This window comes from Procambarus clarkii, chromosome 41 (genome assembly GCF_040958095.1).
Source record: "Procambarus clarkii isolate CNS0578487 chromosome 41, FALCON_Pclarkii_2.0, whole genome shotgun sequence".
NCBI lineage: Eukaryota > Metazoa > Arthropoda > Malacostraca > Decapoda > Cambaridae > Procambarus > Procambarus clarkii.
The window spans coordinates 34,707,101-34,722,684 of record NC_091190.1 but is presented as its reverse complement, the minus strand read 5'-3'; the positions used below and the strand labels follow the sequence as shown (position 1 = coordinate 34,722,684).

General features: G+C 47.2%; 1 protein-coding gene across 1 annotated transcript; it reads left to right on the top strand.

Annotated features, from left to right (window-relative positions):
• Positions 1-2,865: 2,865 nt before the first annotated feature.
• On the top strand, positions 2,866-15,473 carry LOC138373247 (tigger transposable element-derived protein 7-like). The gene is made up of 3 exons (XM_069339287.1): positions 2,866-2,942; positions 6,359-6,456; positions 13,615-15,473. The coding sequence occupies exons 1-3, from the start codon at positions 2,866-2,868 to the stop codon at positions 15,471-15,473; spliced, it is 2,034 nt and encodes a 677-aa protein (XP_069195388.1).
• Positions 15,474-15,584: the final 111 nt, after the last annotated feature.

Genomic DNA, 15,584 nt, shown 5'->3' with positions numbered 1-15,584 from the left:
TGTGTGGTCTGGTCAACATACTTCAGCCACGTTATTGTGACTCATCGCCTGTTTATGGCATTTGTCCATTTTTCAAATTGTGTCAACTGTTTTTATATTTTTGTTGTTTTTTTTTTATTTAAGAAACATGGAGCAGCCTATTTGTAGACCACTGAATGAACCTTTTTGACATTTGTTCTGGTTTTCAAAAATCTTCCATTTTTTATTATTTACGTTTTTTTCTGGGGGGAGCCCCTACGGCTCCCCGGAGCTATCCATGGCTGATATGGATACCCTAACTATTTTGCATCAGTCGATGTGCGTGGAGTTCTAGGCCTACCGGGGACCACGAGCCAGAACCTGGCCCCCTCAGAGAGGCACGGGGAGCAATGGCCCATAGAAATGCACATGTGATTTGGAGCATTCTATATCTGCCATCGACCGGGACAGGCACCCAGAAAGGTAAGCGCCACAAAACAAACCCCTATTCTGGTTAACAACAAAAATCGACAAACGAGTGGACAGAACTCCCCCAGGAAAACAAACTAACAAGCATGACGTCACACGAGCCACGCCGCATGTCTGCGCAGCTCCCCCCTTCCCGGGAGGGGGAAGGGGGAGCCCCAGACCCCCGTGCCGGCGATCCCCGCCTCAGTTCCTCGGCTGATGGGTTCATGCACGGTCGTGTGGCTCCAGCTCCGGTCTTGTCTCAGTGCTGTGACTTGTTTGCAGTGCTGTTCTTACGGTGGTCGTGTGAGCTGGGAGTAGTATTCTCAGGTACTCAGGCTGCATGTGCTTAGGGTCACCTTCCCTGAGTGCCCTGTAAGTACCGCCCTTGGGGCTTGGAGTTGCCTTCCACAAGTCGCCTTGGGTCTACCTCTGTTGGCTTTTCGCTGCTTGGCGTTTGGCCGCCCCGAGGGTTTGGGGGTTTTCCTCCCTTGTTTACCTTGGGGTAAGTGGTAGTTATAGCACTGGTGGGGAGCAGGGTACTGCGTAGCTAGTTTTCACCTATAACAGCGGCCGGCTCTGTTCCCTCTGGTTACGTTGTCCACTTGTGTGGTTTTTCTTTTATATTTGTTTTTGCCTGGTAGGGGGGTCTGCCTTGTGTCCCCCCCCCCCCTTATATTAGGTTCGTTTGTGTGGTGGCACCCCCTGCTTCGCCCTCGCGAGTGGACACGTCCCGTGGGTTCAGCTTTAGCAGTTTGCTTGGTAGTTTGGGGCGCCGGTTAGCAATGCCCTGCCTGGGATAACCCTTAGCAGACCCAGTCTAGGGGTCCTGGGAAACACCCCGGGGGCTCTCGGGTCGATAGTGGAGACCCTTGCGTCCCCTCTCGCTTTGTGCGAGTTGAGGGTTGCTCTGTCCCTTTGTCTCAGGGTGACTCTTCTTGTTTTTGCCTCCGTCATGCTGCCTGTTGGGTCGGTGACACATTCGACCCTGAGTCCTGTGAGCTTTGTTGCTTGTTCGTGAATCCATTCACCCAGCCTGCTGATGAATTCCCGTGGGTGCAGGCAGCTCGCACGTTGCAGGGTAGGATGTTGCAACGCGCTCAGGTTTGTCGCATTCCCGGACGCCCCGATGCTGCCCCGCTTGTGTAGGGACCCAGACTTGGGTGTTTTGGTCGCTTCGGCCTTGGTTCTTCCACGCCCCCCTTGTTTCTTCCCCTCCTGCTTCCGGCCCCTACGCATCTGCAGGCTTCGGGGTCGGGGCGGGGTTAGAGGTTCTGAGACTTGGGCAGTTTCGGGGGTTGCCCCATCCGGGGTAGCTGCGGAGGCATTCGAGTCTGTTCCTCCGGCCGATGCTCCGGGGTCTGACCAGTGGGCCCCTTCTCTTTCAGCTCTCTCGGCTGCCCCGGCTTTTTCTTGTGGGGCCGGGGCTTTGGAGGTCGACTCGGCCTGGGGCCTGGTGTAGAGGCTCCTGGGGTTGGGGAGGAGCGGCCTTGGGAGCCTTGAGCTCCATTGCGCCCCGCCTGGATTTCCGTCCTTCTGAGCGGTGCTTACTGTTGCGAGGAGTGGGGTTTTCTTTCCCCCCCTCTGCGAACGATGTGGGCTTGGGTTCTGCTCCTCCCCGGGTTCGGTTCCGTGTCCCTGTGGTTTCTTCGGTTCTGTCTTCTGGAGGTTTTCGGCTAACCGCATCTCTTCGCCTGTGTTGTGGTTGGCCTTTGCGGCTTACCTCCTGTGTGTCCCGGAGTTTGCCTCCATACTGGTTCCTTCTGTTCTGGACAGGTTGGGCTCCTTGTAGCCGTTTGGGCTCCTTGTAGCCGTTTGGGCTCCTTGTAGCCGTTTGGGCTCTTTTGTACACGTTTGGGCTCCTTTATCGCCGTTTGCGCTCCTTGTAGCAGTTTGGGCTGCTTGTCGCCGGTTGGGCTGCTTGTCGCCAGTTGGGCTGCTTGTCGCCGGTTGGCCTGCTTGTCGCCGGTTGGGCTGCTTGTCGCCGGTTGGGCTGCTTGTCTCCGGTTGGGCTGCTTGTCGCCGGTTGGGCTGCTTGTCACCGGTTGGGCTGCTTATCGCCGGTTGGGCTGCTTGTCGCCGGTTGGGCTGCTTGTGGCCGGTTGGGCTGCTTGTCGCCGGTTGGGCTGCTTGTCGCCGGTTGGGCTACTTCTTCCCTTGTTGGGCTCCTTGTAGCCGGTTGGGCTACGTCTCGCCTTGTTGGGCTACTTTCGCGTCCTGCGCATGCACCGTGGGAGTTTGTTTTGGTTCCAGGCGGTGTGCACACGTGTTCTGCATCCATTTTCTCTCGGGGGAGGCTTCGCCTCTCGCTCTTTTCTTAATCCAATCCATGCTCCGTTGCTTTGGGGGTGTTCTGGGGTGCCACTGTGGGGAAGTCACGAGGTTTTTTCCTGCGTTCTAGGGTGGGGAGCCTCCTTCGCTGCTCCCCTCCTCTCCAGCATGGGCGCCCTGGCCGCCTTCGGCGGATACGGACTCGAAAGCTTGCGTCATGGCCCTTCAGCGCCTATGTTCTGCAGGTGAGCTGGTGCGGTTTGGTGTCTTCTTCGTCCTGACGCTGTTTTTGTTTTTGGGAGTAGGAATGGGTGTACATACGTACTTGAGTATGTGGACCGTATCACCCGAGGTGCCTACTGCAGGGCTATTAGCCCATACTGGGCAGCTCTTGTTCTCTTCACCTGATTCCTTCCTCGGTTCACGGGTGTCTGTGGGTGGCCTCTTGGCCCTGCCGAGGCGGCTCCTGTCTGTACTCCTCTTGCCCCTCTCCTATGCTTGTCTAACCTTGCTTGAGTTCGGGACCCCGCCTCCACCTTGTTCCGCAGTGCAACGGTGGGGGTTCCTGTTTGGTAGTACGTTTTCCTGTCTCGGAGGTTTTGTGTTCGCCTCCTTGTGCTTGCAGGTTGGGTTCTGGCTCTTTGGTTCCGCCTTTCCCCTGTAGTTTGCCTGTCTGGCGGATTCTGTGCTTCTTTGGCGCTCTCGTCTCTGCTCTTGGGGCTGTGTATGGGGTCAGCCCATGTTGGGCTGCCTAATGTGTTCCTTTGTTTGCTTGTTACACTGCACACGTTTCTTCTACCGTCCCTGTGGCTCAGTTGGGTGCTCGGTTTCCGCCCGTGTCCCCTTGTGTGCCACTCGTGTACGATTTATCTATCTTCTCTGTCGCTTCCTCGGGGAGTGTGGTGACATTTTGCTGCGTTTTTGGTACTGCAGCTGCGTGTCGGGGTTGGTTGTGGCGTTATGTTCGGCCCTTCCGTGCTCCCTCTGGGGCTCTCCTTCCTTGCCGGTCTTGCTGTGCCGGGCTTGGTTTTTCCATGTTCCTTGGATTCTTTGTCTTGTCCTCGCCTCATTGTGATGGCTGGGGATGTGCTTGGGGTCTTCGTCTCGCCCCTCGCCTATCTTCCGGTTTCGGTTCCAGAGCCTAGTGGGCTCCCTTCCTTCGTGTTTTTCACGGTTGCCCCGGGGTTTTTCTTGACGCTGGGGCTTTGAAGGGACAACTCGGCCCCGGGGCCTGCAGGGTGGGTTCCCGGGGCTGGGGTGGGGCTAACGTGAGGGGCCTCAGGCCCCGTTGGTCCCGGCCGAGGTGTTCTAACCCTCTGGGCGGGCCTTGCAGTTTTGTGGTGTGGGGGTTTTCCGTTCCCCCTCTCCGCATGTGCTTTGTGGGCGTCGGCCCCTCCCTGGGCTCGGTTTCCTTGTCCGTTGTGCCTGTTGTTTCCGTCCTGTCGGTGGGTGCTTTTCTACAGTCTTCGTCCCTTTTCTCCGGGACAGGCCTTCTCCGTCATGTCCCCCCTCTTCTTGGGGTTTCTGCATGACTTGGTCTCGAGTGCGACGGGGTTTTTGTGCCTTTGTCCTTTGTGTTTGCTTCTTTTTGTTCTCGAAGGTTCGGGACGGTTTTGCTCCTTCCCGTTTTCTGGTACGTCTGTCGTCATTCGGTTGAACTTCCCTCCGGTCCTTTCTAGGGCTTGTGGGTCCTCTTCCCGGCAGCTTCTGGGTGTTTGGCCTTGTTCTTTTGTGCTAATCTCTTCTCTTCGCGCTGTCTCGGCGCTACTCGTTTTCCTGGGGGCGATTTTGCTCCTCTTAATGACTCTCTTCGCTCCTGCCCTTCTGCGGGTTGTTGGTGCGGGGTGGCTCCTTATGCGGGTTCCTTCCCTGTCAGCTGCACATGTGGTGGTGGACTTGCACGCTTTTGGCATTTTCGTTTTGGTTCTGCGTTTTTCTTTACCCTCCTGGGGCTGTCATAGGATTGGCTTGCGGAGAATGTAGAGGCACTTGGGGCCGTTCCTGGGTCTGGCACCTTGGTTTCTGCTGCTAGCTTTTGGTATCGATATTCCTTCTGCACCGTTTCGCACGCTGTATCGTGCGTTGTTTCGCCTCCGGCCTGCTTATTCACTGCCTGTGTCGTCCTGGTCTTTGGACAGGGTGCTCTCCTGTTTTTCTTCTCCTTGGTGGTTGTGGCTCCTTGGGGTCAGGTTTGCTTTGCCTCGGTTTTCTTTTATGTTGGCATTGGCCTCTGGGGGTCGTGTGGCAGAGCTTCTTGCTCTTCTCAGGCGCAGTGGTTTTTGGCTCCTATGGTCGTGGTTATAGGTTTCTTCATCTGCGGCCGTTCTCCCTTTTTTCTGGCGAATGATGTGCCTGCTGCTTTCCGGAGGGGTCGTTGGGTTGTTGTCTCGACTTCGTGTTGAGGAGGGGTTCACCGACCGCCTCCCGGGTATGTCCCCTTGTTTTCTTAGGTAGTCTTTGGTGAAGTAGCTCCAGGGAGCCGTAGGGGCTCCCCTCAGAAAACCAGCATTGAATGTAATGAAACGCCATTTTCTGGGTGAGTCCTGGAGGCTCCTCGGCACCCTTCCGCCCTCCGGTCGGCGGGTTTTTTTCGCGGTTTTGATATCCAGCCACAGAACTGGGGCAGGGATCGCCGGCGCGGGGGTCTGGGGCTCCCCCTTCCCCCTCCCGGGGAGGGGGGAGCTGCGCAGACATGCTGCGCGGCTCGTGTGACGTCATGCTTGTTAGTTCGTTTTCCTGGGGGAGTTCTGTCCACTCGTTTGTCGATTTTTGTTGTTAACCAGAATAGGGGTTTGTTTTGTGGCGCTTACCTTTCTGGGTGCCTGTCCCGGTCGATGGCAGATATAGAATGCTCCAAATCACATGTGCTTTTCTGTGGGCCATTGCTCCCTGTGCCTCTCTGAGAGGGCCAGGTTCTGGCTCGTGGTCCCCAGTAGGCCTAGAACTCCACCCACATCGACTGATGCAAAATAGTTAGGGTATCCATATCAGCCATGGATAGCTCCGAGGAGCCTCCGGGACTCAGCCAGAAAATGGCGTTTCATTACATTCAACGCTGGTTTTTTATGTAAGAAACATGGAGCAGCCTACCTGCCAACCACCGAACGAACCTTTTGCTACAAGACAAATGAAAAATAAATATTGAACACATTTGAAGAAAGAAAAATGTCATAAAGGTTTGTTCCGTGTATTTAAAGTAGGCTGCTCCATTATTGAGACGTAAGGACAAATACAAAACAAATGGAGCACATTTGAAACAAAGAAAGATTGTTATAATGGAGCAGCCTATCTGCCGAACACCGAACAAACCTTTTTGACATTTGTTGTATTTCAGAAATTTCATTTCTTTTTTCTACAAAAATGTCAATGCTTTGCAACATCTCAGTAGTCACCCCTTTATATCCCAGCATCATTAAACAAGAACAACATAATTTATGTGGATCGTCGGAGGAGTCTGAGAATGTGCAAGAAGCAGTGCGACCCCACCATGTGGTGTTGATATTACTCAAACGAGCGTTTGCCATACGGGACGATTTGATGCCGATCGGGCCATTCGTTACCCAAAATATTCGCCTTATGGGGCAATCGTTATGCGAGGTACCACTGTACTAATCAACCAGGGAAGAGTCGTTAAGTTTCTGTAGATCCCCTCCCATGTTAGAATATGTGGGAATGAACGAGCAGATGTGTTGGCTGCTGTAGGCGCTGAAGGAGACCATATTGAATACTTCATACCCAAGACTCTGCTACAAATTAGAGGTATTGTCAGGCAACATCACTGTGACAAAGTAACTGAGGAAAGGAGGAATGAAGCACAAACCAGTGAATCTGTATGCTGGTACAACAAGGTTGCAGCTGGCAACCCCAATCATTATGGACGAAGAGGAGGTGGCCATGGGAGAGAATCAGTAATAGCGAGAATCCGTCTTGGATACAAATATCCATGGCAATTCAGAATGGAAACAACAGCTGAGCAGTGGAGTTGCGGAATCTGTGATGAGAGTGACGGACGCCGCCTTGACCATTACCTGAAAGAGTGTGACCACCTGAGAGACATTAGAAATATGTGTAGAATAATAAACTCCCAAATTGTTTGAGTTAAGGAATCACTATTTGTCAAATATTGATACTGTTCTAAAAGATTGCGCCATTTTGCACCCGCAAGATAACGTAAGATTTTAAGGGTTGACAGATGTTAATCTTGTTTGAGGAGCTGTTCTCTTGAAATACAGTGGCACCTCGATTAACGAGCGGCTCTATTGACAAGCTTCGCCTCTATTAACGAGCAAAACCATATGGTGCTTCCTAGCGTCTCACGGGTTCTCACAAATTCTTGGATGCCTCCGATGCCAGTCTTGTTGTTGTATCGTGCACGACAAGCATCCCTCTGCATTTATTTGCAATTTTCTTTGTTTTTTTGTGGTTTTGTGACTACAATTTGTAACACGATGTCGCCAAAGAAGCTGCTTGCTAAAGATAGTGTTGTCAAGAGGAAGAAAGACACAATTACTGTGGATTTGAAGAAGGAAATTATAGCAAAGCATGAGTGTGGTGTCTGTGTGACTGATCTCACAAGGGAGTATGGCAGGTCCTCATCAACAATTTGCACCATTAGTAAGGGAATGAGGAGGTAAGGGAGGATGCTGCCTCTTCCAGTGAGATCAGGGAAGTGTTGGGAATGTTTGAAAAGGTGAACGCATTATTGGAAAAGCTGCCCTGATAAAGCAGTGACAACCCGGTGTGTGAACATGTTTAACCCTTAAAGTGCGCATCACGTCATATGACGTGTTGCGCAGTTGACTGGAACAACTTCCATCACATCATATGAAGTGTTGGAGTACTACGCAAGATTTAAACGGCCCGCGGATACACGGGGTTCACCACACCTTCATCAGGGCTCTTGTAAACAGACACCATTTTTTTTTTAAAATCGTGGGCCAAACTCCTGGGTGTTAGGGGCCTCAGTATTGAATGAGCAACCAAGCCTGACGCACGCAGCATGAGCTAACAGCACTGCTGTTCAGCTTGTGACCAAAGCATTGCCTAAAAATGCCATAATATACTTGTTCATGCTATTATGTAGCGATGATATTATTACAGAAGACCCCTGACTGTGATAAAACTGACCAGGGTTCTGATAATAGCAGGATTGTGGTGGTATTTAGCGCTGTGCGCCATGGAGGGAGGAGTAATGCTGTGGGAGGGAGGGTGGTGGCGATGTCTTCTGTGTGTGGCCACCTTTTATTGACTGCACTCACCATACCAGCTTAGTGGTTCGCTATGGTGAACCACAAATGTAGATACAGTACTTATATATAACGTGTGTATAGAGGGTATAAACAGCAAGAGGAGAAGGTTGGGAGCCGCCATTTTGGTGAGGGCGGTGGCGTCGTCTGCACGACGCTACCGTGCAGACGACGGTGTTGTTTACTGGTTACCACGATGGTCTTTGGGCACCATACCAGTTTACTTGTACAAGTATGGTGAATAAAACAGGTAGATATTTATATATAATGTGTGTATATAGCGTAATAACACCACAAACAGTATTGTTGGAGGAGAAATATTAGTGCGTCTGGCCTTGAGGGCGGCAGCCATCAGCTGACTGTGTGAGGTCCTACGTCTTTGTGCCTTTACTCACCATACAAGCTTAGATGTACAGTTATGGTGAACAAAACATGTACTTATATATAACGTCTGTATATAAAAGCAAAAACAGTATGGTTTCTTTATCTTGAGATGATTTCGGGGCTTTAGTGTCCCCGCGGCCCGGTCCTCGACCAGGCCTCCACCCCCAGGAAGCAGCCCGTGACAGCTGACTAACACCCAGGTACCTATTTACTGCTAGGTAACAGGGGCATAGGGTGAAAGAAACTGCCCATTGTTTCTCGCCGGCGCCCGGGATCGAACCCGGGACCACAGGATCACAAGTCCAGTGTGCTGTCCGCTCGGCCGACCGGCTCCCTTGGGTGGGTGGAGAATGGTGGCAAGTCAGGTGAGGTGAGGGAGGGAGGGAGTGGCAGCCAGTGGCAGGCTGCCACTGCCTATCACTGCCACTGCCACTCAGCATACCAACTTAGTGGCTCGTTATGGTGAATACGAATGTAGATATTTATATATAGTGTCTGTATATAGTGAATAAAAGCAAAAACAGTATTGTGGAAGGAGAATGTGGGTGAGTCATGTGACTTGAGGGAAGGAGAAAGTAGCAACCAGTGGCGGGCTGCCACTGGCACTGCCACTCAGCATGCCAACTTAGTGGTTCGTTATGGTGAACACGAATGTAGATACTTATATATAACGTCTGTATATAGTGAATAAAAGCAAAAACAATATTATACAATAACAAAATATTATACAATAACAAAAACAAACCACAGACCAACCGGGCTGTGGTGGGTATGCGAGCCTGCGGGCCTCTCCAAGCAACAGCCTAGTGGACCAAACTCTCACAAGTCAAGCCTGGCCTTGGGCTGGGCTTGGGGAGTAGAAGAACTCCCAGAACCCCATCAACCAGGTATCAACCAGGTAATATTGTGGGAGGAGAATGTGGGTGAGTCAGATGACTTGAGGGAGGGCGTGAGTGGCTGGCTGGTACACGGCAGTCACTCCTCGTTACTTTTTGACTCATAATAGCTACTTAGTGGTTCGTTATGGTGAACAAAACATGCAGATACGTATATATAACCTGTGTATATAGTGTAATAACCGACAAAGTATTTGTTCACTGATTGATGAACATAATTGAATCAACAATATGCACACCATATTTTTGAGTACAGTGATGATTCACTCATTTTATTATATAAATATATCAAACTACACACTATTGAATAATATTACAGCAAAAAAACTATGAAAAATCAATCAGAGACATTGAAATAATTAGGTAATTATCTCTTTTGTGGCAACTCTGGCCTGACAGCTGGTGATCAACAGACCGCCTGGGACGCACGCTCAGTCAGCGCCTGTTTTTTGCCAGACTTCCCCGCCCTATAGCAGGCAATATATGCCACTTAGGATTTTTTTTATCATTTTTCCCGTGATCAGTGAACACAAATTAACAGGTTAGGAAGAAAAAATAATTAGTTTTTTCAAAATTACATGCGCCTGTGGGGAACAAAGGATATTATACCCCTAGCATGTTAAGGGTAATGACAATTTGCTGTCTCATTTTAGGAACATCCTAAAACAAAGACAAAAGCCATTGTCAATAGATACGTTCTTTGCAAAAGTAGAGAAAAGAAGAGCCAGTGATAGTGAACCACAACCCGGTCCCAGTGGGGTAAAATTCCCAAGAAGAGTGAGCCTGCCTGACTCAGGTGGATTTCCTTCGACACCATAATTTCTCTCCTCCTTCCCACTTCCCCATCGTCTCCCTCAAGCCAGCAACGACTCTTCATAAGGTAAAGTAAACATGAAAACAGTACAACAAAACATTTATAATTACATGTGCAGTATTATATTTACATAAAAAAATGTCATACGTGTATGGATGTTTTTGGGAGTGGAACGAATTAAATTTATTTCCTTTATATTAAATGGGGAAATTTGTTTCTTAAGACGAGTTTTCCATATAATGAGCTTGGTGCCAGAATGGATTAAACTCGTTAATAGAGGTGCCACTGTAGTTAAGCAAGTCCCAGCTGTGTCTGGGTACAAGTGACATGATGAACAACCCAGCTGGTTTTCTTCCTATTGGGAAGTGTTGTATATGCTGCTATGGCGGTATGTCCACTCACAGAAATAAACTGGGAAGAACAGCTAGAAAATGCAAACCTGAACCAGTGCCTGGAAAAAATAAGCTCAGTAGCACTAGAAATATGTTCAAACCGCATACCCCTAAGAAAAAAGAGAAAGAGATGCAGATTGGAACGGGAACGTCGTTCCCTATATAGGCGAAGAAAACGAATCGCAGAACAACTTGAGAGTCGCACCCTACCTCAAGAACGGTGAAGGTGGTTAGGTAGACAAATAGAAACAATTGAACTCAAGCTACAAGAATCATACAAAACCCAGGAGAGGCAAAGAGAGCAAAAGGCCATCAGTGAAATAGAGAGAAATCCGTAATATTTTTTCTCCTATGCAAAATCAAGATTAAAAACCACATCTAGTATCAGGCCCCTGCGAAAGGGAGATGGAACTTTCACCGATGACAACAAAGAAATGAGCGAGTTACTGAGGAAGCAGTACGACTCTGTTTTCAGCGAGCCACTAAATGCACTAAAGATTGATAACCCAAATGAATTTTTCATGGATATGATACCAATATCAAATCATATATCAGATGTCACCCTATCCCCACTGGATTTTGAAGAAGCCATAAACAGTATGCCTATGCATTCTGCACCAGGCCCGGATTCTTGGAACTCCATATTCATGAAGAGCTGTAAAAAAAACACTATTGCAGGCACTCCACATTCTGTGGAGACAAAGCCTAGATACTGGCGTTATCCCTGACATACTAAAAACAGCAGAGATAGCACCACTCCATAAAGGAGGAAATAAGGCAGAGGCAAAAAATTACAGACCGATAGCACTAACATCGCACATCATAAAATTTTTTGAGAGTGCTAAGAAGTAAGATCACAAAATACATGGAATCACAGCATCTCCATAACCCCGGTCAACATGGTTTCAGAACAGGGCGCTCTTGCCTGTCGCAGTTGCTGGACCACTATGATATGGCATTAGATGCTATGGAAGACAAACAAAACGCTGATGTAATTTACAGATTTCGCAAAAGCTTTTGATAAATGTGACCATTGTGTTATTGCACATAAAATGTGTTCAAAAGGAATTACCGGAAAAATAGGCAGATGTATCTACAATTTCCTGACTAATAGAACCCAATGTGTAATAGTCAACAAAATAAAATCTGGACTAACAACCATAAAGAGCTCAGTCCTCCAGGGTACTGTGCTTGCTCCAGTACTTTTTCTCATCCTCATATCGGACATAGACAAGAACACAACCTATAGCACTGTATTATCCTTTGCAGATGACACTAGGATCTTCATGAGAGTAGGCAACATAGAGGACACGGCAAACCTCCAATCAGATGTAGATCAGGTCTTTCTATGGGCTACAGAAAATAATATGGTGTTTAACCCTCAAACCGCGCATATCATATATAAATGATATCAGTGACAAAACCGAAACCGCGCACATCATTTATATATGATTTCGTGTCTAGCGCTATAATTTAAACTCCCCGCCTGGGATAGGGGCAGCTATAGTACAGCCACGACCGATAGTTGCCAGATGCCACCTAGAAAAAAAATCCAGGCCAACATTCTTGGGTGTGAGAGCGTCAGTATTGAGCAAGCCACCAAGGCTGGCGCACGCAGCATGAGCTCACAGCACTGCTGTTCAGCTTGTGACCACAGCATCGCCTACAAACACCATTATATATATGATACTGCTATTATTTAGCAGTGATAGTATTACTGAAGCCCCCTGACTGTGATAAAACTGACCAGGATTCTGATAATAGCAGGATTGTGGTGATATTTAGCGCTGTGCTCCATGGAGGGAGGAGTAAGGCTGTGGGAGGGAGGGTTGTGGCGTCGTCTTCTGACTGTGTGTGGCCACCATTTATTGACTGCACTCACCATACCAGCTTAGTGGTTCGATATGGTGAACACAAATGTAGATACTTATATATAACGTGTGTATATAGGGTATAAACAGCAAGAGGAGTAGGTTGGGAGCCGCCATTTTGGTGAGGGCGGTGGCGTCGTCTACACGACTTATCATGTTGTTTACTGGTGACCACAATAGTCTTTGGGCACCATACCAGCTTATTTGTTCAGGTATGGTGAATAAAACAGGTAGATACTTATATATAATATGTGTATATAGCGTAATAACACCACAAACAGTATTGTTGAAGGACAAATATTAGTGCGTCTGGCCTTGAGGGCGGCCGCCGATCAGCTGACTGTGTGAGTAGCTACGTCTTTGTGGCCTTTACTCACCATACAAGCTTAGATGTACAGTTATGGTGAACAAAACATGTAAATACGTATATATAACGTCTGTGTATAGTGAATAAATACAGAAAGAGTATTGTAGGAGGTGAATGAGGTGGTGTTGAGGGAGGGAGTGGCAGTGAGTGGCTCGCTGGTGTTTGGCGGTCACTCCTCTTTGCTTTTTGACTCACAAGACCAACTTAGTAGTTCGTTATGGTGTACAAAACATGCAAATACTTATATATAACCTGTGTATATAGTGTAACAACAGCAAAACTATTTGTTTATTGTTTTATGAACATAATAATTGAATCACTAATATGCACACCATAATTTTGAGTACAGCGATGGTTCACACATTTTATAATATAAATATACAGTATCCACTCAATTTAACGGCCTCTTTTATACCGATCTGCCGGTATTAACGACCGGTTTGGGAGACCGGTATCTGGAGCCTGCTATACCGGTCTGCGGTCGATATTACCGACGGTCGGTATTGGGTTTGTTGTGGCATCAGCGTCCCCTCACATGGCGACCAGGCCACCGACCTGGATCGTCCAGAGTCATATATTACATCTTAATTTTCTTTTAAAATGATTCACTTTAATGAAGAAAATTGTAAATTATTATTAATAAAATATTTTGAAACAATTTTTATTAAGCAAAAGTCTTTGTTTTCTTATTAAATACCTTTTATAGTATAGGCACTAGGTATTTTTTTTCCCACGGACCTAGAATGTACTCCGCCGGGCCATGTGTTCCCATTGTTTACTGTGAACTCGCGCGGCTAGCTTCAATTGTGAAGGATATTACTGTACTGTAATTGTGATCTTCTTTTTAATTTACAAAATGCCAAAAGTTACCCAAAGGATGCGCCTGACGGTTGCACAGAAGCTGGAGTTAATTAAGAAACTTGATAAAGGATATTCTCATGCACGAGGAGCAGCAGAGTTTAACATCGGGAAAAGTACAGTAAGTGACATCAAGAAACAGAAGGATACTCTATTAAAATATGTGAGCACAACAGAGTGTGCTACTTCTGGTGCTGCATGTTCGAGAAAAACAGTAAAGTCTGGTCAGTATCCACAATTGGATGCTGCAGTGTATAAGTGGTTTATTCAGCACCGCACAATTGGCATGGCAATAAGATTTGAAGAGCTTAAAGTTGCAGCAAGTAAACTTGCCATTCAATTAGGTATAAAAGATTTCAATGCAAGTGATGGGTGGGTTGGAAGATTTAAGGCTCGGCATAACATTTCAAACACCAAAGAAATTTCTGGTGAGGCGTCAAGTGCTGATCCCACTAATGTTGATTCATTCAAGGCTAAATTAAACGAGTACATTGTCTGTAATAATTTAAGCAAATATAAAGTATATAATGCTGACGAGACTGGGTTTATGTGGCGAGCTGTACCAAGTACATTCTTAACCAGTAGGATGCAGGAAAATATTCCTGGACGAAAGATAAGCAAGGAACAGCTCTCAGTCTTGCTCTGTGCTAATGCTGAAGCCTCTCACAGGACAAAATGTGCCGTGGTAGGCAAGTCTAAAAATCCTCGAGCCTTAAAAAATATAATGCAGGCATTACCTGTAATATATTACAATTCTAAGAAATCATGGTTTAATCAAACAATATTTACGGACTGGTTTGAAAACCACTTTTGCAAAGAAGTCAGAGAATTCCAGATCAACAAATGTGGAATAAAGGCCAGTGAGGTTAAGGCATTGTTGCTACTAGATAATGCCCCTGCTCATCCCATTAGCAAGTTAATTTCAAGGGATGGCAGAATAAAATGCATGGCACTTCCACCAAACACAACATCCTTGATCCAGCCCATGGACCAAGGTGTTATCCTTGCTGCTAAATGTATGTACCAAACAGCAATGCTTGAAGATGTTTTAGTTGTTTTACCTAGCGAGGAAGATGAATTGACAGGAAAGGATACAAGGGCTCAAAGAACACTAGAAAATCTAAAAAAGTACACAATCAGGGAAGCAATATTCCACTGGGCTAGGCTTTGGAATAAAGTGAAAGAAACCACACTAACAAATTCATGGAAGAAACTGTTAACAGAGAGGCCTAGATGTGAAGCAGCAGTATCTGATAGTGAATTCGAAGGTTTTGAAAATGAAGCCAATGATTTTGAAGGGTTTGAAGAAACGATCCAAACAATGTTGCTCCAAGCTGGTCAGGGTGTACAAGTGAATGATATCAATGAATGGTTAGAAAATGATTACGATCCTGGTTATGAATTGTTAACTGAAGAACAGATTGCGCAAAGTGTTCTCGGAAATGACTCTGATGACTCTGATGACTCTGATGATGACTCGGACGATGTTGGTGAGGCTCTGCCTAGAGGTGTCGGATATCAGAAAAGATTGGAACAAGTTGAGGAACTCATTGAATATTCAATAAAAAGTAAACATGAGGTTATTGGAAATTTTTGTGTACACCTTACAGCCTTAAAGCAATGTCTCAAAACGTTAGCCAGAGAAAATCAGATTCAGACAAAAATAGATAAATTCATGATTTCAACGGTTCGTGAAAAATCTTCGTCGACAAGCGATGCTGCACCCGTCGATGCTGAATTACCATCGACAAGTCGTGGAGCATCCGCCAGCAATGAATGCTCTGCAAGCGATGCTGCACCCGCCGATGCTGAATTTCCATCGACAAGTCGTGGAACATCCGCCAGCAACGAATGCTCTACAAGCCATGTTGCACCCGCCGATGCTGAATTCCCACCAACAAGTCATGACAAGTCATCCACTAACGATATAAAATATGATATAAATTAGTGTAAAAAGTGTTGATAAAGTACAGTATTGTAAGTGTTAATGATTAATTAAGCCTAGACAAAAAGATACTGTAGAGTGTAAATATACAGTAGAAATAATTGTCAATAGTGA

Coding starts and splice junctions, on each gene's coding strand:
- LOC138373247 (XM_069339287.1), top strand. CDS start 2,866: ATGGGCGCCCTGGCCGCCTTCGGCGGATACGGACTCGAAAGCTTGCGT. Junction 2,943..6,358: donor TCAGCGCCTATGTTCTGCAG/GTGAGCTGGTGC, acceptor CTCCCATGTTAG/AATATGTGGGAATGAACGAG. Junction 6,457..13,614: donor GACTCTGCTACAAATTAGAG/GTATTGTCAGGC, acceptor CTCATGCACGAG/GAGCAGCAGAGTTTAACATC.